Genomic DNA, 22,280 nt, shown 5'->3' on the forward strand with positions numbered 1-22,280 from the left:
GCTGGCAGTTCACCTCACTAAGTCCCTCACTTCACTATCTTGTCATGCTCTCGAGTCATTGCTCACTCGTGTTGTCATTTGTGATGCTGCTCAGCTGCTGACGATGACAACTTTATTAGAGCCCCCCAGCCTAATTTAACCACTTAAACTTAGTATTTTATACTATGTCTATTCAAAAGTCATTTTTGCATAATTTATATTTAACAAATCTTCTCTTAAGGGGGACCCCTTGGTACAAAATATTTTCAGGGTGCTTTCTTTGACAGAAAAAGTTTGAGAGCCGACGTGATCCCGCAGGAAAGGAAAGGAAGGGAGGAGGTCCATAGGGGCGCCCTAGTAGGGCCTTGTCTTTGTGGTTGCTAGAGAGAGAGAGAAAGAGAGAACTAGAGAAGATGGCTCCCGTTCTGGAGAAACAGCTCCTGGGCGCAGCCGGCTCAGGCGACAATAACAACGAAGACGAGGAAGGACAAAGCCTTTGGTAAGTTGGACTCATTTTCATACAGCCTCCGTGCCTTGTTCCAACAAGCCACAACGAAAAGCCTCACTTTATCACTGTGCTTTATCGCTACTACTACCCGCTGCTTTCCAGCACAAACCCGGCGAAGCAGTAGCCTTTAGCATGTCCGCTAACATTAGCCAACCCGACCCATCCGTTTGTGACTACATGCCAGGCTAACGCTAACCACTAGCGAGTTCCCCATAACATCAGCTGTTGTGTGTGACGTTATTGACATTTAACTAGTGGGATGGTGATCATTCGTAAGATCACCAGATGCCATATCTTTACATTTTAATAATCTGTCCAAGCTGCTGGACAGTAGTTATTACCGTTATATTGCATAGCTAACTGTGTCTACTGGTCTGGCACCAAGCTAGCCAACATCACCGAAAGCAGCCGGCGGCGACGTCAACTGCTACTGTAGCTAATGACAGAACCTATTATTTATACTTGGTTGTCAAATGCAATGATTGTTATCAGCCCTTAGGCACCAGGAGTGTTGCACATTCCCTCTCCATTTAAATATATATATATATATGTTAAAGCTATTTCGTTTTAATAGCGCACGCTGAACGTCCGTTCATTTATATTTAGTCCATTGCTGTGTTTTCTTGGCTGTATTTCCTGCTTTTTTTTTTTTACTGTTGTCTGGGACCATATATAACTGTCTGGGACTCATCTCAGTCTCAGATTTAAGCTATTATCTTTTAACTCTGGTGTAAAGATTTGGCGTCCATGATTCTGTGAAATACAATTGGTCACAATGAGGAATGAATAGGGAGAATGGATGCTATCAATAGTCAGAGCACCTGATTGTCGTGCTAACGCCCAAGAATAGTGTGAGAACTGCTCACTCACCGTGTTGGCGACTTTGTTGTGTGTTGTCATATGTCATGTGTGTCTTTTTCCTATTTTAAATACTGATTTGGGGATTAATTGCAGGTCATCAATACTGAGTGAGGTCTCAACACGTTCAAGTTCAAAGTTGCCATCTGGAAAAAATATACTCGTGTTTGGTGGGTATAAAATCAGTTGCTACATACTACATACATATGTAGTGTAGAGTCATTAAGAGTCATTAAGATAACAGTCCTACCATAGTACCATAGCTAGCTAGTCCTACCATAACATGACAATCTATTAAGATGTTACATTTAATAGGTAATGATTACATTTGACAATTGTTCCGTTACTTGTAATTATTTTTCAATATAATATTGTTAAGAACAGTGTGTGTGCATTATGAGTGCATGGAAGAAAACTGACAGGACCGTCCAATTGTCCCAGGTGAGGATGGATCAGGAAAGACCACGATCATGGCAAAGCTTCAAGGAACGGAACACAACAAGAAAGGGAGAGGGTTGGAGTACCTCTACCTGAATGTCCACGATGAGGACATAGATGGTGAGTTTGGCTGCTTTTCTCTTTTGATGCCTTTAGTAAATGACTATAATTTGCTTTCTTTCTTGAGTGTGACTAGGCCTGTCTGTCACAATTATTACATGAATTCCCTAATTGCAATTATTTGAAATATTCTGAATTGTTTTTGATCTACACAACGCACTGTGAGCTTGTAGATTGTCTATTTCAGCTAAATATTTGAAGGCATGATCAAATTATTAAATGCATGGCCTGTTCAAGCCTATTTTCATTATAGGAACCAGTCACTGTCAGACATTTATTTGTATATTTAAATGTATGCCTGTTTTTGCAATTTAGCAGAAAAGTAAACTTTTAACTTAATCATCAACTAATATTTCATGATTGTGACCTATTTGTGACTACTTCTTTGCAGACCTTACCCGCTGTAATGTATGGATCCTGGATGGAGACCTGTACTATAAAGGCCTGCTTAAATTTGCCGTATCGGCTGAGTCACTCGGTGACTGCCTGGCCGTGTTTGTTGTGGATATGTCACGACCATGGACCATTATGGAGTCACTACAGAAATGGGCTAGCGTGCTACGTGACCACGTGGACAAGCTCAAGATCCCTCCTGAACAGATGAGAGAAATGGAACAGAAAAGTACGTAAATGAGTGACTTAATTTATGGGCATTCTGAATCACTGTGCAGTTGAGGGTGTACTAAATGATATTCAATCAATGGATATGGGAGTCAAAAATGGGACATTTAAGGGGAAACCTATGTTTACCAACTCTTTCCTTGACTTTTTGCTTATAAAGCAGGTTTTGTTTAAATCAACAGGTAACTTGTTTCTAGCTGGTCTCAGTGAGTGGCTAGCATAGTTGGTATCGTGACCTGGTGGACAGTGGTGGTAATAGGTGGCTGTGTGTGTGTTATAATAACTAATCATTTTAGTAATGAGGACGGAAATTGGGGCTGTGATTGGACGGCAAACTGACCATGAATGGCGCTGAAATTGGTGCTGTGTTTGGAAGTAAAATTTACCATGTATGTGTATGGCATGGCACTGAAATCTGAGGATGGGAAAATTATCATCTATGGCGCTGAAAGTAGTTTAATGTATCTATTAACCTACTCAAGTAGGTTTTACTGACAGGAAAGATGATAAAGGACAGAGCCCGGATCCTCCTTCACTTGGGTGAAATCTACTCACAATGCACTCATTCAGCAAAAAGAAAAAAAAAAGAATATCGTCATATCACCAAATGGGTATGGACTAGTATACATAATAAATGGAGTCCCACTCCCAACGCTGCCTTCCTCCTCATACAAGAGGAAGGAAAGCTTAGTCACTGCATAGCACAGGCAAGCAAGCATACAGTATAACATTTCACATGGTCATGGACTTCTAGGTCATCATTAGCGAGGCCCATGATGCTCAGCTGTGTTTTTTGACTAGAGGCAATTTCTAGAGCTCAATACTTGTGATACATTCAGATGCTGTCATTCTTTTCATTTTTAGACATGACCATATCTGTCTTGAACTGTTCCTTTGTACCCAAAATCTTCTTTTTCTTGAAAAAAAGTTGGTTTAGCCTGCAGGGTTTCTTTTTCTCTCTCTCTCGCTTCTTTTTACACCAGGCTTCGTCTTTCTCCAAAGGTTACTTTCTGTGACTGTTCTGCTTATGTAACACTTCCATGTTTTGTTATGGCAGATAGATCACAGAGTGGTAATGTATATTTCCGTGGAGTAAAGGGAAGTACGTTGGTACGTGTCAATTGTGAAACAAATTTGAGCTTATTAAGCTTGGAAGGTACGTTTACATTTGTAGTCTCTCTCCTTACAACTGGAGACGAGCTTACTTGACTCCACCCATGGTCAGGCTTTTGCAAGAGCATGTCATCCAGATAGGGCATTTACAGCATGTCAGATATGATGTCATCACTGGCACTGCACAATGCACATAGCAAATTGGTGATACCAATCCAGAGAGTGTATTTGTTGCGCATGGTCAGAGTCTAAGAGGTGTGTGGTCAGTGTGTGTGCGTGCACGCATTGCTTTTGTTCAGTCCGTCTTGCAGGCCTCTTGCATCATGGTTCCCTCCCCTCTTGACAGTAGCGTCAGGGAAAGGAAGGGACGTAAGCCCTGAACTCATTCAGTGGGCTGGATGTTGTTCTGACTCCAGACCTGTAACTGGAGCAGGCCGTCTCAAGTCCTAATACTGGATCAACCATTTGCTGGATCACACTTTAAAATTACATAAATCACATGATGAGATTGTTGATTTACCAATTTGTGACAAAAAGGAATTCTGTTGGTGGCCCTTGTATGTGGAAAATAAGTGTTGGCTTTTTTTCTGGTTTGTTTAGACTTCTTTAGACTTTAAGTCCATTTCTTTCAAATCAATGAAAAAAGTTGCTATGTCAGGCATATTGTATGTCTCTATGGTAAACATTAGTCATGGTTGGTCATTCATAAAGCTTAAATGGAAATGAACTGATATCTTGATAATGAGTCAGAATAAAATGACTAGCTTCCCCCCCATGCTGAAACTCAAATCTACTGCTACAATACTTAAACAGTCCATTCACATTGTAGAACAAGCACGTTATATGTGCACTGCTGCTTTGCTTTGAATCTAGCTACGTCTGAAGTATGAGTGTCTCCTGCTTTACAAGTCATTTTCAGACTACTATCAGATGTACTGAGCTGATGGATGTTATGTTGTAAAAGAAAAATAAGTCCTACTTGCAGAACTAACTGGCTTTATGCTTACCTTATAACATCTAACTAAGACCACTAATTACATGTTTAGTAGCCTAAAATATTTTCTTGTTTTTCAATAATGAGACTTGATCATTATGTATTAACTGGAATATGTCTGTCTTTAAAAATGTATCTCTGGCTGTGTTATGTAAGAAAAGTACATTATAGGCTTTGACTTCTCAACAGTGTAATCTGTAGTATGTGGCCTGACAGAAGAAAAACAAATCCCCAGTTATAGTGGCTTGCTGTGGTCTAGCAAAATGTTCACACAACATTCCTAGAGGTCCCAGTAAACCCTAAAGATTCAAGAACATAGTAAGTTTATGCAAAACAGGCAAGGTGTACTTTAGTTCAAGTAAAGGCAAAACACAAACGATAATATATTATTTTAGCATTTTAAAATGTATAATTGTTCTGAAATCATGCTTCTAATTAGGTTAGGATTCAAGGAAGTCATTGTGGAGGGGCACTATTTGTGGGCCATTCATTACACTTTCAATTATACAAATCTATCGAGAGGCCAGCTACATAGAATTTTAGGGCAGCCAGCACCAACAAGGTGCCAGTGTTATGACTGAGTGAGTTACTAATAATTATATAGATATTAACATATGCAAAGAGTCCTGTGTTTGAAGATTATTATCAAATCTATTCTGATGCTCTATTCTGATGCTTTTTTCGATGTAACCGCCTCCTTCTCAACAATGCTAAACAAACTCGCTCTTTGTCCAGCAGTACCTCTTCTAGTGCACACCTTCTCTTCACTGCCATACTCCTCAGTACCGCTAGCGAATGTGAGTGAATATAAACATGACATAGTATAATTGCAAAAGACTGCTATCTAGGTTTTTGGCAGTGATACGGCTAATACTATAAAGCCTTTGCAGAAGTATAAATCACTGGCTATGCCATGTTTGACTTGACACTGACAACATGGCTATGGCAACACCTAGACACAGAAGCCTGTGTGACTTCACTGCAATCCGTTCACATGAGTTAAAACAAACCCTAAAAATATGCGAAAGATTCTAAATGTATATTTGTGTATTGCACATATTTGCACAGTCCACCGTATGTTCAGCAGCATTAGATTTGCTTAATCGGGGGGATTCACCCTGAATCAGAGAGGGAATTGTGATCTAATTGCTTACATTTTGTCCACTCCCTGGGCCGGTATGTTAAATCCCATGGCGGAGACGTAAACATTTTGTCTCGCACATACTTGGTGGTGCAAGGGGGATATCAGGAAGTCATTCTAACTTGTAGGTCACCCATAACGTCATTCCTGACCTGAGGAAGTAGGCCATAGCTTCCTGCATCCCAAAACACAGCAACTGACGAGTTGCATCCTTCACAAAGCTGGGATGGAAGTTTGGAACAATGGGAACATACTGTATATTATAATTTGTTATTTTATTTTTGCTGTTCTGCAGAAGTACTTGTAAAGAAGGGTGGATACACTTTATTAATTTTCATATTGGTGAGAAATCACTGAAATATGGGTAAAGGTATGTATATTGGAAAAAGTCACTGAAATATGGGTAAAGGTATGTATATTGGAAAAAGTATGCATTAGAACACAAATTGGAAAATGTCCTTCACTGTGCTTAAAGATTCCACATTACATGTTATAATGTTATTGCATAATAACAAATCACAATACGGTTATCAGTACTATACTTTAACTTTAGACTCTAGGGTCAACTGAAATCAGCAACACTGAAAAATATTTATTTTATGGCGGTCGTCTTGGACAGTACCCCTGCAGACCTGTCCTGGGCTGTATGTTGGTACTGGTCATTGTCAGTCATGTCTGTGTATATTGAAGTTATTTACCTGTGCAATCTTTGTTGTTTTGTTGCAATTGTGAATGTCTTTACTAGTTTATTCACATGTTACAGGGTCCCCTGCCAAAAACACAATTGCACCGTTCATCTCAATTATTTGTTTTGTACGACAATTAATTGTCAAGTAAAATGTCATGATAGTGTGACAACACAGCTCTTAACTGATGCACTGATGCCTTTCTCTTCCTCTGCTCGTTCACCAGTGGTGAAGGCGTTCCAGGAGTACGCAGAACCAGAGGATGCATCCTCGTCCTCCCCACAGAGACGAGCGACGGCAGGAGAGGACGACGACGTTGTTCTGCCTCTGGGAGAAAACACACTCACACACAACCTGGGCATTCCAGTGCTAATAGTTTGCACAAAGGTAATTTAACCTCATTGCTTGAGATGTTCCCGATACCCGTATCGGCCGCCGATAACTGCCTAAAATGCTGGTATCGGCAAGTATGCCAGTGCATGTCAATCCGGTACCACATCATTTACACATTATGATATTTCATTTAGAGTAAATTATTTTCAATGCTTCAGTTGACGTTGCACTACTGTTTTATACTCTGAAAGTACTATTTACATTATTATTTTACTAATTGCGGTTGCACTTTAACTGTTGTTAATGGAATTGTTTATCAAAGACTGTAAAAATGGGACCCAGTGCCTCCCTGCTTGACACTTAGCATCAAGGGTTGGATTGGGGGTAAGTCCCTGCGACATACTAGCGTCATGTCCAGGGGGTGTACTTGTACATCAAGCTGCCTCACGCTACAGAAACAGGATATAGGCTCCTGCCCTATGGGCCTCATGGCTCGGCAAGGCTACTTACTTAATGGAATTGTTATTTATTCCTAGATTTGTTTGCTATGCATTGGTATGGAATCGGTTCTCTGTTTTGACCCATACGCAAGTTGTGGGTATCTGAATTAGATCGAGAAGGAAAATATTTCACAATTTATCAAAACCAATTATGGAAGTACTAGAGTCCCAAATCTGGGTAGGGTGAACGTGAGACCTTAAAGACCGAAATGTGCCCACGTGCCACTATGCAAATCAAATAAAAAAAGACCTGTGCAAGTCTTTGTGGCTTTTCCAGGTCAGCCCTGATGTTATGTTGTCGTCAGTTTGATGCGTTGCTTCTGCCTGCGACGCAGTGTCCTCTTTCTGATGAAAGGCCAGCATTATACTCCCCAGTTCTGGGTAATGGCCAGTGTTGAGGAACACAATGTAGCCATGAGCACACTTTCACATGGTAGATGTGACCAAGGAAATGTTCAGTGTGTGCTTTTCGTTTGTTGCTTGCTCTTCCTCTCTCTCTCCCGTCTTCAATATTCTCTCAGTGGATTAATTTTTCTCTTGAGGTGGGACTCGTTTATACAGGTCTAGTAGTGCTGCACGATTCTTGCTCAAATGTGAATCTCGATTCTCTTCCACAAGAATTGAGATCGCGATTCTCATCCATCGTCCATGAAAATGTTTGTCTTTAGTCTGTAGTTGCTGAACTACAGACTAAAATATTCGCAAATATTCTCGTTTTAATATTTGCTACTGCCACCAAGTTCTGCTCCAGGAGCCAACTCCCGTGGCTTTAAACAGACAACATCAAACTGCTTGACTTAAACCTCTCTTAAAGTTTATCTCTTGTAGCAAAAACATAAGAAAATGAATTGGACAGCCAACTAGTACTGCACAATTAGAAATGAGATCGTAGGTGTATGAAATCTAGATTGCGATCTTATTTTGATGAATCGTGCAGCACTAGAATATAGCAGTTCTCTATAGGCGTTAGTTCCTTTATTTTCCATTGTACAGTAGGTTGACTAATTTAAACACTTTACTGTCTTTGACTATAACCTTTAAACCAACCTAAGTATACATTTAAATTGTATACATTTTGGTTCATGGATGGATTGACGGATGGACGAAAGTACCTTAGCTGTGGATAGAAATACAATGTTCACCTCAGAAAAAAGGAGCCACTGATTCAGTTCATTGATGTACTGTATTGTACTAATGAATGGATGGATGTTGTGCTCTAGAAATGAGGCTTAAATGTCTATGGAGAATATCAAAGCCTATATAAAGATGTTTAAAACAAAATGTATCATGAGTGGTGTTGTTGCTATACTGGGCACATGCCACAGATGACGACATGACAATATAGATAAGATTAGCAGGCTTTATGCTGTGACAATAGACCCAATTCCATAATATTCAGTGAGTGATGTGGTGCATCTCTTTATGTTAATTCCAAGTGTTTTGGAAACTTTTGATCAGATCTATAGAGAAGAGTGTAGCAGGAGTATTTATATTTGATGACCGTCTCCTGCATATTTAACCAGGCCCTGCTGTCGGGACACGGGCATGTTTAATTTGAGGAAGTGGCTGCCTGGCCCGCCCTGAGTCATGCTCGGCTGACATGGATGTTGTCAGTCGCCTCCCCCTTGTGGTCACCATGGAGAGGTGTATCGAGAATGCAAGGTTGGGCCCAACTGCTGGCCTGCTGAATTTGAGTGCTGCCTGACAGTACCTGTTATCCTAAAACGCAAAATGATGTTGCAAAAAGGAGGTTGATGGGGTGAGAAAGAATACGAGTTGGACCAGATTTAAAGGTGTGTGTGTGTGTGTGTGTGTGTGTGTGGGGGTGTGTGTGACCACAGAGTAAGAATGTGGTCATGTAGGCAAAGAGTGTGAAACCTAATGTGTTGCTTATCGAAAATCAGTTATTTTGTGGTTGTATGACAAAGTACGAATTAGGCTTGATGAGGGTAAGCAGAGCAATGTTCTTCTCCTGTCCAGACCCGCAGGAGAACATATAAGTGAGTCTCATCTGTAATGGCTGTATACCCCTTGTCTCTTCAGTGTGACGCAGTCAGTGTATTGGAGAAGGAGCATGACTACAGAGAGGAGCACTTTGACTTCATCCAGTCTCACATCAGGCGATTCTGCTTAAAGTGTATCCTTTCTTGTGTGACCATAATTCTAGTCTGCCTTGTATCAAAGTAACCATTTTTAACTAAAACAATGCTTCTGTCTTCCAATCGAATGCCTTGATATTTCTATAAATATCTTGCCACAATCTGACTACTGTGATTCCTTGTTGAATTGTCAATAGAGTCTAACTTCAGGTTGGCCTTTTTCCCCTCTAGTGGCAGGGCTCTAAGAAAGGCAAGTTCACATCTCCTAGTATTGCCATTAGAGCTGGGACTCGATTAAAATTTTTAATCTAATTAATCAGAGGCTTTGTAGTTAATTAATCTCGATTAATCGCATTTTAATCGCATATCATTATTTGACCCGAGAACAGTGAGAAAGCTATTTTTTCAAATGGATTTTGGTATACTAGTGAATCAATGAATAGTGACTACAGGATACCACTAATTTTCAACATTTTACTGTCATTAATATACCTTAGAGCTGTTAATAATAATAAATAATAAAAAGGTCACCCCATTCTGTGTTGCCTAGAACTGGAGGTCTGAAAAAAAATCAGTGACAGTAACAAGTACATCTCAGTGACATCACAAAGCTGTACTTCATATTGTTACTGTTTTTTGTCAGACCTCCAGTTCTAGGCAACACAAAATGAGGTGACTTTTTATTATTTCCAGTTTTCCACACAACTCCATAGAAAAATGTTGAAAATGAGTGGTATTCCCCTTTAAACAATACATCTTTTTTTTCAACAGATAAACAAGTGCAGCAAGTGCCTATATAAAGTGTCTATGAATACTCAAATGTGCTTTGCATGGTGGGGCATTATTAGGGGGGAAACACTTAGACAAAGGAATAAAATAAAAAACGGTGGAATGAACTAGCTGGGGAATGCATTTCACATGGGGTTGGGGCAGAACATTGTCTGACCACGGACTTTCACACTTGCTGCTTCAGTATGTTTCGCATCGAGGACAGCTTGACAGCTTCGTGCTGTGGTGAAATCTCTGCGAGCCTCTGCAAGCCTCTACTCAGTGCGAGACATGCTAAGCTGAAGCAGCTAGCATGGAGCTAACATTGGTCATATGGCTTATGGATCCTTTCCCTCTTACATTGCACACAACCATGCTGCTATCCACGCGTCCATCCGATAGCTTTTAAATCTAAATGCCCCATCCACGGAGCAAAAGCGATATAAGCGGCTTCTTCATTCGATTCGTTTCTCGTTTGGGTGGTGTTGTTGTCTGACGGAGCTGTAGAGTGAAAATGGACTGCTGCTGCTGCGAGGGGGGGGGGGGGGAGGCTGCTCCTCCCCCTGCAAGCAGTGCAAGGCATGCAGGGGGGGGGGGGGGCTGCTCCTCCCCCTGCAAGCAGTGCAAGGCATGCAGAGCCTATATTCAGTACTAGAAATGCGCCCAGTGAGAAACGTTCCGCCGTGAAAAAAAAGGTGCGATTAAATGCGTTAATTTTTTTAACGCGTTAATTTTTCTGTAGTTAATTAATCTCAATTAACGCGTTAAAGTCCCGGCCCTAATTGCCATACAATTTGCTGTGCACATTAAAAACCCTTTGATTGCCACCCCTAATAGCAGCTGATTGTGCCTTCTGCCAGCTCTAGACGACATTTGAATGCCAAAAAAAAAAGTGTGATTTAATTACGTCAACGGGAGTGCTGGATTTAGCGATTAATAACGTCAAGGGGTTAATGCTCCCCAGAAGATGACCCATGCTACAGATTTTGGTGACCCTTTGTCCTTTTCCTTCAGTGCTACCATTAGGCAAATGTTTCCTCCTGCATACCTTTTACTCCCAAACATATTTGTCTCATAGACAAAGATGGTACCACATTATAATGAGCATTATTGTGCTGAGCTGGACAATGCAGTGGAAAAGCAACCGTAATCTTTTTTTTTTTGTAGAGACCATGGTGTCTGTTCATCGTATAAAGGTGATGCATCTTTGCATACAATACCCTAGTGTCTACTCTACCCAGTAAAAGTTGAAACATATCCTCTGTGCCTCCCAGTGACTGTTCTTCAGCTTAACACCGCCTACCAGATGGAGCTGGTCTGATCTACACCTCGGTCAAAGAGGAGAAGAATTTAGGTCTTCTTTACAAATACATAGCTCATAAAATGTATGACTTTCAGTTCACCTCACCTGCCTTAGTGGTGGAGAAGGATGCAGTGTTCATGTAAGTGAAATCTTTACCAGCTCTGCGCTTCTTGACTCATTTTTAAATTGTCTTCCTATTTTGCCTGTCTTGTCTGACAAGAATTAACCCATTCTGGGCGGCAACCCCTTTTGGTGTTAGCATTATGTTATGCTTTAGCTATTGAAAAATAGCAGATCTACAAGCTCATAGCGCGCCACCGAGTGGCGCGCTATGAGCTTGTAGGTCTGCTATTTTTTTTAAATCGAAGAACGACTGACATAGAAACATAGCTTTTTCAGAAAACTGTCATTTTCAAACAGACATTTTTAGAATCTGATCTCAGGTCAAAATGGGTTAAAAAAGGACTCCATGACGTCAAGATGGCTAAAGAGAAGCCAAGGGACGACAATCATGGTTCACCGCTTCACATGTGTTGTGGCCACTTAATGACTTGTACTATGTACTGTATTCAGTTGCTGAAAGTTTCTTTTTGGAAACACAATCACCTAATTGAAGTACCGGTATTTCTTATTTTCTTCCCAAATGTAGTCCATCTGGATGGGATAACGAGAAGAAAATTGGGATTTTGCACGAAAACTTTACAACAGTCACTCCCGAGGATCCATTTGAAGACTTCATTATGAAGCCTCCAGTACGAAAGGTAGGCGTGCAACATTCAAATTCTTCTTGTTGATAACGTACGTAGCATTTCCACTAGGCATGTATCGATATTAATCCTGACGATATGAATCGATTCATTGAAATAAAAAAATCAATTTTCAAAAACTCATATTCAAGTGCTTTTGGAGAGAAATGATAGTCACTTTCAGTAGTAGAGCACTGTAGAGGGGAGCTGTGTGTGTCTGTGACTGTGCCCAGGTGATGATGGTCGTTGATGCTCATCAAGGAAGGCAATTATGTTTTTGCACTGTCAAAAGTAATGCTACTTCTTTTGCAATGTAGTTAAATAAAGAATCTCAGGGGGAAGATAAATTATATAAAATGTAAAACTGTAATTTCTCTTTAAAATATATATATATTTTTTAATATCGTGAAAAATCGTATCGTGAACCTCATATCGTGATACGAATCGTATCGTGAGTTGAGTGAATCGTTACATGCCTAATTTCCACTCATTGATGCCATCCTGTTTGCACTCCTCTTTACAGTTGGTGCACGACAAGGAGATAAATGCAGAAGACGAGCAGGTATTCCTGATGAAGCAACAGGTATACGTCATTGTTTACATTCATCACTTTTGTCACCAAGGATGCCTACCATATTTTGAATTCCATTTCGCTGCATTCATACTGACAGCTACAGGCTATTCATTTTCAATGGAAGCCAGCGACATGAAGACACCTGACGTTTGTAGCTGCTACAAAATGTACAAAGCCACAATCCGAGTTGAGCTGGATAAAAAATGATAAAAATTGATACAAAGACAACAAAACAAAAGAAAAACAAAGCAAGGGAGAAAAAAAAGGAAACAAAACAAAAACAAGTCTGCATTTTTCATATTACAGGATACATTAATTGAAATCCTCATACATTATCGCTAGGCTAAAAGAAGAGATCCCACTTTTCCTATTTTTTTTTATAGAACTTATCCTTTTGTAGTCAAGTATGAATGTTAGTTTTTCCATGGCATACAGTTCCTCAATAATGTCCATCCAATGTTCTTTCGTTGGTGGGTCCTGTTGGCACCAGCGTCGTGACATGTGATCGCTTTCTTAGTTTTTTAACCATTTCCACTTACCTTTTCTCTTCACACAATTCCATGCTTTATATTTTTCCCACTTGCCTTATGCATACTTGACGTCGTCAACAGCGACTTGGTGACAGGGGGCGCCCGCTGGCCTAGTGGTCCAGGTGCATGCCACATATAGGCTCTTGCCTGACAGGGCGTTGCGTGTTCGAGTCCCATTCATGATGACCTTTGCTGCATGTCTCTCCCCTTCTCTCTCTCCCTCTTTTCTGTCTGCCTTCACTGTAACTATCAATAAAGGCACAAAAGCCAAAAACAAATCTTAAAGAAAAAAAGAAAACAGCAACTCGGCGACAGATGCCACGTCGCTTCGTATCTTTTGTAGCTGCCAGTGTGAATGCACCGTTAACAGCTGTAGTCTTGCATATCAGGAGCGCAGTACAACATCTATGCTGAATTGTAGATACAATTTGTCTATGAATGCACCTTGGAAACGTGTGTTAGCATTCATGCCTCCATTCATTATTCTTTTCGCTTTCTCACTCCATAGTCTCTGTTAGCGAAACAACCAGCTACGCCAACAAGAGGAGCAACAGTAAGTGTCTTCTATGACATTGGTTCCTAAAATTGGGCCTGGGTCAGTGGGTCCCCTGGGGGTCCATGAGGGGGTTCCAGGAGGTCCCCAGCAAAAAAGGGACCTTTGACTGATTGTACTTTTCGGCTATATTTCACAATGTGACGAGTTATGAGCTTGTAGATTCATGGTTATCTTCTCTTGTGGGGGTCCCTGGCACAACGTCTTTTCAGTCTGCTACCAAACGAATATCAATTTGGGGGTCCTTGACATGAAAATGTTTCTACCACCTTTGTTTTCTTCCACATCCTATTTATCCAACCTTTATTTTATTTTATTTTTCTTACTTTGTATTTGATGGCTTTATTTATTTGATTGGCTATGAACATGCTATAATTTTTACATAATGTTTGTGCATTTGATATCGTTGGTGTTGGGCAGAAACCTTGTATCTCCATATTTCACTTAGTTTTTTTTCTCCATAAATTAATGCCATATTTTATACATGTCATATGACAGTATTAAGAATAGCCAACAGATTGGAGCTTGTACTCCAATTTACAAGCTGACAACACGTCACATAACACGTGATCTTGTAGATCTGCTATTTTTGAAAACCTGAATTTTCTTATTTTATTTCACCAGTAATGACCTACGTCCTACGGTAACCCCAAAATAGTGCTGTCAAGTCTAGATTTTATAGTTAACCAATAAAGTATTAAGAAGAGCTTGTGAGTTGTGACTAAATCAGAAATTAATCCATTGAAACACCTGTTATTTTTTCCATTTCCTGGAAAAGTAATTGTTTTGGACATACAGTACAAGGTTTCTACCCGACTGCGCTCATACTCCGTCACGGTTTTTGAGCCTTCTGTGTGTTTGTGTTTTGCAGGAGTCTCCAGGACGGCCGGCCTCAAGTTCACCCAGACCCTCTCCTCGTGCAGGGCAGCCTAATGTGACTGGTAGCTCACCAATGACGGCAGTCAAAAAGCCTGACCCCAACATGAAGGGTAAGCATTTTGATTTAACTGCAGGAAAGTGGTGTGTGAGTAGGGCTGTTACGGTCGTGACATTTTAGTGGATGATAATTGTTGTGCTATTTATTTATTTGCATTAAACACGATTAAAAAAGTTTGTTGCATTGAACCCTGGAACATATAAATCAAAATTCATTTGGTTGCCTTTTAGGCTTTGTAAACAAAAGGATATGACAAATGACTTGAAAATGCAAAGAAATGACTACAGTACAAAAAAAACAGCTATTTAATAATGTTATACTTAGAAAATGGCTCACAACTTTTCAACAGATGAATTTATATAGATGAATGGAAACAGTTCTGATGATTATGCGAAATAATTATGATTGTGACAGTCCTTGTTGTGAGTCAAAATGTCATAATTGAAGGTGTTGTAGTAAAGCTTCTACCCTGGTTGTTGCTTCTGTATTGTTGAATTCACATCTCTATCTCTGAGTAAGGTCGCATTCACACCTCTACTTCGGTAGACTCGATGCGACTGGGGGGGTGGGGGTTGCATCATTCTTGCATTTTTTATTTACTGCGTGTGCGTTCACACTGCGTTCAACCGCAGCAGGGAACTGTATCAATGTGTTCAATTCATAAACTACAAAATCTATGTTGTTAAAATTATACTTTGAGTAATAGTTAGGACATAAAGTGAGAGTAACGTGGATAGTGGATACAGTGTCGTCGGAGAGACGGGGACTGTGCACGCTGTTCTTTTGGGCACATTGCGGAGGCACAGCGGCCGGAGACGGGAGCGCAAAATGATTCTGAGCTATTCGACGTTTACAATATATACTGTATACTAGGCTATACTCTCATAGACGATCCGAACATCATATAAAATTAATATGCATATGCCATGTCGGCTACAGTTTAGGCCATGCTGAGCTATGTGTTTAATTTTGAGGGAGGCTATTTATATATTTAAACAAGCTGAAGAAAGTCCCCACTCAAATCCCCACACATAGTGGCAGTGACTGCAGTGTTTCTGTGTGTTTCCTGTGCTTGTCTGACCATATTTCAATGAGGGCTTCGGTCTCATTCGACCACGTCTATCCACGGTAACGGGACATCTTTGCGCTGGGTAAAATATGGCCTTTCCGTCTCCAACTGTGTTTACTCCTCATACTCCTCACGTTTCATTGCCTTTATTTGATGCGGATTGCATTCACACCTGCAGTGAATCGAAGTCTGGTGTCCTTGGAAACGAAGCGAAACCCCCTTTTTTTTTTGGCAAACTAGAATGTGATTGTTTAATCCGCACCAGAATTCTAATGAGCCTTCACAGCTGCCAAACGAAGTGCCCTTTCCGACAATAAAGCAGCAGGATTAGTTTTAATCGCAGTAAAGCATTCTGTTGTGAATGCCACCTAAAAAGAACTTGTAACAGGATAAGCATTTCTCCAAGAGGTAGCCATTAAAATAATTCTCTGAACAATGGATTCCTGCATAGCATTCTGGATGAGCCTTGTCTGTCACTAATCCATTTAGGCCAGTTTCCCCTTGTAGACTAGTGTTCTTGAAATAGATTTCCTTGGTCAAGGTGTTTTGTTGTCCATTTGCTTTCATTTTGTTTTGCAGATGTGTATCTTCTATGTTGGCATCAGGTTTCAAGGAAGGCCCACCATATAGATTTGAAAATGGTTTAAGCATGCCACTGCACCACCAGTGGATAAGCATTTAGATATGCTTTAAGACTTGGACATGTTAGATTTAAGTTTATGCCTCATTACCTGAGCTGTGTGACTATGGTTGTCTGTAGGTTAGTACATTGTCACTTTGACCATAAGCATGTCCACCAGAGGTCACTGTGGCTCAATTATGCAAACCTCTAGGTAGGTAGCCTTGATTTTTCTAAAATGATATGCATTGATGAAACCACAACCTCTTTGTAAAGAATCCATATGAAGATAGTCAACACAAATGCTGTTTCTTCCCCAGGGGCAGCTGCCAACGAGGGAGTGCTGGCTAACTTCTTCAACAGCCTGTTGAGTAAAAAGACCGGAGCTCCTGGGAGCCCTGGGACGGGAAACCCTGGAGTGCAAGGGTCCGCCAAGAAAACAGGTACAGATCCTGACCCCTCCAGACACTGTTAACATGACTTCCTTGCTATATCCTCACCCTCTTCCCTGCAGGTTACCATTTTGTCCATGGCCATTGCGTCAACATGGTCAAACTCGTAAGTCAGGTTACCCTCGTTGGTGATCCCTGTCCTGTTGTTTTAGATCCATGTCAGGACCTGGGTGTAATTTACAGTTGATTGAAAAAGAAGAGAGGAATTATGTACACGGTCTGTTTTTGTTTTTATGGTGGGCCTTGGACCATGCTGTTGTCTGGAGATTTCTCCCCGCAGTAAGAAAAAGTAAAAAAAGAAGAAAGGGAAGCATTTTCCTCTTGATTCCTTCAGCCTTATGACACCTGGATGAACTTGGGGAAAGGCCTGTATGCACGAGAACCTCCATGCTCATGTCATGTGACTGCAGAGACATGTCCCAAACACCACGCAGAAAAAATGTCAAGTTGCCTACAAATGCACGTGCCATATCTATAATCTCACTGCCGGCTTCTGCTCATCACGCAGTTCTAACCGATTAATTAACCTGATGTTTATCAAACTGTTGCTCGGGTAAACCTCAGCTGTTTTGTTCTCCATTCAAAAATATTTCTGGTACTCATTAAAACCCTCTGTTGATGTATCCATTTGTAGCTCCATCCGAGGATGTACAAATGTGCACTCAACATTTGTACACTCTCAGAGTTAAATGACCACAGAGGGTTTTACTGTGTATGGAGAAAATATGTGAAACATCTGGGGGGCTCCCGGTGAATGGATGAGGGGAAACGCTGCATTAACTTGTCTCATTGTCTGCACTCCACTGACGTTCTTTTGTTCCAGCCTTGGGCAGAGTCGCCATATCTGTAAAACCATGTTGAAAGGATAATGCATGAAAACACATTCCCCTTGTCCTCTGATTGGTTTTGCATGTGCGTTAACCATGGTAGTGTGCCGCTGGTGGCCCAGCATGGGACCATAACCCCCCCCACCCCAATCCTCCATCCATCCGCTAGCTGGCTCTTTTTTTATTATTCATGGACATACACACACAGAAGCTACAGGAGATTACTTTCTGGCTTTTTTGTCTCCTATTTTCCCCCAGGGCAGAAGCCGGGTTCGACTGATGTTCAAGCTGAGCTGGACAGGATGACCCGCAAACCGGACTCCATGGTTTCAGATAACAACGTACCACCAACACCACCAATGGAGAACGAAGCTTGAAGGCAACAAAACAAAATAAAAACAGCTTGCATCGTCCCACTGCATTAATACTCTGGAAAAATACACCAACATTTACATGACAAACTTTACAAAACTACAAAACAACTTAAAATTGACCAAACTCCCAGTGTCAGCCGAGACGGTGGTTTAGCCAAAATGAGTTTCAGATGCTATCAGATATTTTGGGTGTTTTTTTTTTTTCTTTTCAGGGAGATTGGGGGGAAGGGGTGGGGGGGGGGGGCGGGGGGGTAGGAGATAAAAGATGTGTATGAGATGTTGGGTGTTGAGGAATTTGCTTCGGTTTCAGTCTTCAACTGTAAATGTTGTGCGAGGGCTGTCAGTTTAAGGTAATGTGCACACACTCCCTGGAAGCCAGCCAAATGCTCTTGGCTGCAGGCCCCCCACCCCCTGATCACTGGGGTAAAATACTCAACCCCTCATGTTCCTAAAGAGTGGAAACATACTGCTCCTGTGGCCTCTTGTTCAGCTAATCTCATGGAAGGAAATTGGTTGCGATTTGAAAGATATTTAAACTAAATATATTCAACAAGGACGATAATGAAAATACTTGCAAGCATAGTATGTTTAAAAAAATGTTGAATATGATACTGATGTATTTATACAAAAATAATACTTTATTTAATTTTTCTCAGCACCACTTACTCGTTCGGAGAAACATTATCACGTAACTTAAAATACCACTCATGTCATGACACTAATATGACAAATCCAGATAGCTGATAGCATACAATGTTGTCTGCCCCTTAAATGTGGGCCTTACTCATCTTGTAGGATTCTGTAAATATACAATGCAAAATTTGCTATTCAAGCTTTGGTTAGATTTTTTTTGTACAAAATGCAATTGTATCCAAATTACTAGGAAACGGTCTCTGACTCAAGGCTGGCTGGGATTTGACAGGCATACGGTTTGCAACAGAAGCTCTTCTTTTGGCTACAGGTGTTTGTGTATATGTTTGGGGAGGGGGTTGGGCAGCATCTTTTCCTACTATAACTCCCAAGTGCCTGGCACAGTTTGCTGTTTGTGTCATAGTAGAGGTGCTTGTCTACTTCAAGAGGAAATGCACTGTAGCACCAACAGTTTGTGTTTGTCATTCAAGTAATTTATTTTGTTTTACTTTACTCTTTTCTTTTTTTTGTACAACAAGCCTGTGGTCTTTGTACTTTTTCAGAAAGGAACATTTCTGTGGCCTATATGACAATGTTCAATTGAGCAATAGAGTGAATGCCTTTCTGTATGTGAACTGTAAAGGTATCTAGCTGAGGATATCTAGAAGTAACCACAATTATAGAGCATTTGCGTCCCCCAGACGAACACTTTTTGTGGCCAACCCATATGGAAATCAGTTTTACGGTTTAAACAAATTGTTAAGCTTATGCTTTAACACTTGACAGTACTGTCCTGTTTTTCAGTTTCAAGTGTTTTGTATTATTCACTTATCCTGGCATGTCAATTAAAACATTCCCAGTTTCTACATGTTGTAACTGTAGAAATTAATCTCTGTAGGAAAGTTATTTGTCCAGTCCAATCTTTTGTTGTGTGATCATCCTCAGTGCCCATTTAAAATGTTGACTTTCGCCTTCAATGTGCAGTTCACTGTGCACCCTGCCTTTAGTCAGGTTTACTCATCAATGATGAGTCAACCATGTCCTTATTAACTTCAGTTATAATGGTGGTGTACATTTTATTCTCTGCCATATCACATCTGTCATTTTCTGTATGGTTCATGAAACACTATTAACATCAAAGTGCAGATTATCTCACTCAAATCTACCCTACGCAATCCTATGGATTTATCTGACGACAAATTTCACGTGAGGACAGAAGAGCACTTACAGTAGAGCAAATTGGAACATGAAACACCAAAGATGCAAATTTTATTTTATTTTTAATATAAGTTTTGTTGTAGAATTTGTTATCAACTGTGTGATTTGCAAGTGACTGTTTTCCCTTGTCTTTGCATGGAGAAGCCATTCCAAGTTTGAGGCCTGTTCATAAACTCACCCCCACACAGCCTGTACTTGAGACCTCATATCCAATGGTTCAGGTGTCTAAGGGAAGGAGTTGTATTTGGACATGGTTTATACAGATTACAGAATGTTGATCTGTGAACAAATTGGGCCTGACATCTCAAGTAGGGGTTGCATGTCTTTATTTTTGTTATATTTGCTCTGTAAGGGAATAACCACAAGACCACATTGGTTTGCAGTCTACTTTACGTTTGCATGAACTAATCTGTTGTCACAAGATACTGATGGAACTGCTATGGATTTTCATTTGATCACAATGAAGTGCTTATTGTTTATTTTGATTGGGCAGTATATGCATCTGAGATCTGTTGCTATAAATACTGAAGCACAAAACTGGAACAGCCACATGTTGAAATAAGCACTTTTCTTTGGACACTTGCATCGGTTCTCTTGTTTTTACAGTTAAAGATACATAATGCATACATTTCCTCCTGCCTTGCCTTTTTTAGAACATGTAATTAATGGCTCTTAGAAGTTTACCTACACATTAAAATTGCATTATTTATCTGCATTTGCTGCTTAATTAATTGAAGGTGCCCCTGGTGGTCAGCTATTTTTCCAGAATTAAATGATGTAACCCATATACTGACTTTATATTCTATTTTCTTTCTTTTTTTTTCTTTTTTTCTTGGAATCACTGTCACTAGACCTTTTGCTATGGGGATTGTTTGGGAGGCCATTTGGGAAATATCCCAGATAAACCAAATAAATACCCAGTGTTATCCAGGTCTGTCCTTTCCCCCATTTTAAGAAATCCCCATGTGTTCAATGTCTTGCTTCACGATTTCTTGTAACGAGTAGCTTACAACCTTGCCCAGAAATTACTTTGGTGATAGATACCTATACTAATTTAAGTAAAACACGAGTTCACTTACTAAACGTTTTTTAAGTAATGTTCCCCCTGCTGAGTGAATGACGTTCTCATTTTGCTTGGTTTCAAATTAACACTTGCTCTTTAAGATTGGCCCTTGCGCCCAAGACTGAATGAGACTACTGAACAAATGGATATGTACAATTTATATTCACACTTCCGTTGTGTTGAAAAGGATTGCTTCTTTACAACTTAATCTTTAGTGAATTGCCTTCAGCCCTGTTGAGACTATACGTATACATATTTAAAGCTTTTGCTTCCAGTCCTTTCTATTCAGGATATAAAGATATTGTACCCAGGTGGCTGGCTGAATTTTGTGTTCTGAATACATTCTGAAGTTTTGATTGTATGACCTTTATACCGTTCTGCAGTCTGTAAGCAGCCTTGTGGAATCTATAGCTTCTTGTGCAGACAGATAAGGAACATGTTTCTCAGCCCTGGCTTCAATAAAACAAAAAACCCAGATTTTGGTTACCTTGGCTTTGAGTTTGTGTGCTCTATGTTTTTTAAGTCTAAAGAATCCTATGATGTCTAGACATGTGTTTGCATTGTATTATTCTTTTAAGCAAAACAAGACGTGGATGTGAAGATCAGCAAACCTCACAACATTTATGAGAATGATACAGATTTCTCACAATAAGAACAAACATTTGATTGTAAGTCAATGACAGAGGCGTGCTCCCACAATTCGGTTGTTCTCAAAGTGGGGTCCGGGGACCGGCAGCCTCGCCAGGGGTTCTTGACGGGGTCCCCAGCAAAATGAGTGAATATAGCATCAAAATAGGTTTAACCACCTTAATCCTACAACCAGCTATTTGGGAAAATAAATAGCAGATCTAGTTGAGGACTTGTAGGCATATAGATCTGCTATAACAAAATATATGAACATTTGAATACAAATTTTGTATGGGGGTCCCCAGCACAACATTATTTTCTGATTGTTGTCTGGGATCAAATATTATTTTTCTGACCCTGGGGCCTTCGAGTTGACATGAAAACGAGAACCACTGCCATTACCCTCTTGGGTTTCTTCATGGCCTCAAAATCCACAAGAGGGCAGTAAGGTATAATTAAGGTTTATTTTTATTTTGTGCCGCACAAGATTATCGGTGCCCTGTTGTATCCATATTATTATTAGCATAGTTATCCTCGTGCATTTAAATACGAGATAAGTAAAACACTGGGTATAACACCTAGCCTATTTGTCCGACTATT

General features: G+C 40.3%; 1 protein-coding gene across 2 annotated transcripts; it reads left to right on the forward strand.

Annotated features, from left to right (window-relative positions):
* The first annotated feature begins 51 nt into the window (after window positions 1-51).
* Window positions 52-21,544, forward strand: dync1li2 (dynein, cytoplasmic 1, light intermediate chain 2). Of its 2 annotated transcripts, none has more exons than XM_079496154.1 (13): window positions 52-478; window positions 1,442-1,515; window positions 1,787-1,903; window positions 2,295-2,525; window positions 6,685-6,845; window positions 9,335-9,428; window positions 11,465-11,600; window positions 12,111-12,222; window positions 12,731-12,790; window positions 13,820-13,864; window positions 14,736-14,853; window positions 16,810-16,932; window positions 18,032-21,544. In XM_079496154.1, exons 1-13 carry the CDS (start codon window positions 393-395, stop codon window positions 18,046-18,048), a joined length of 1,374 nt encoding a protein of 457 aa, XP_079352280.1. In that variant the 5' UTR covers window positions 52-392; the 3' UTR covers window positions 18,049-21,544. The 2 variants fall into 2 exon arrangements, with proteins under 2 accessions (XP_079352280.1, XP_079352279.1); XM_079496153.1 differs by having other exon boundaries at window positions 53-478; window positions 18,027-21,544.
* The last annotated feature ends 736 nt before the right edge of the window (window positions 21,545-22,280 follow it).

Source organism: Electrona antarctica (assembly GCF_951216825.1).
Source record: "Electrona antarctica genome assembly, chromosome: 3".
Lineage (NCBI taxonomy): Eukaryota > Metazoa > Chordata > Actinopteri > Myctophiformes > Myctophidae > Electrona > Electrona antarctica.

What these genes read in the sequence shown, in the direction of transcription:
- dync1li2 (XM_079496153.1), top strand. Translation starts at nt 393, where the DNA reads ATGGCTCCCGTTCTGGAGAAACAGCTCCTGGGCGCAGCCGGCTCAGGC. An exon ending in AAAAAATATACTCGTGTTTG is followed by an intron (nt 1,516 to 1,786) that starts GTGGGTATAAAA and finishes CAATTGTCCCAG; the next exon opens with GTGAGGATGGATCAGGAAAG. An exon ending in AGGGTCCGCCAAGAAAACAG is followed by an intron (nt 16,933 to 18,026) that starts GTACAGATCCTG and finishes ATTTTCCCCCAG; the next exon opens with GGCAGAAGCCGGGTTCGACT.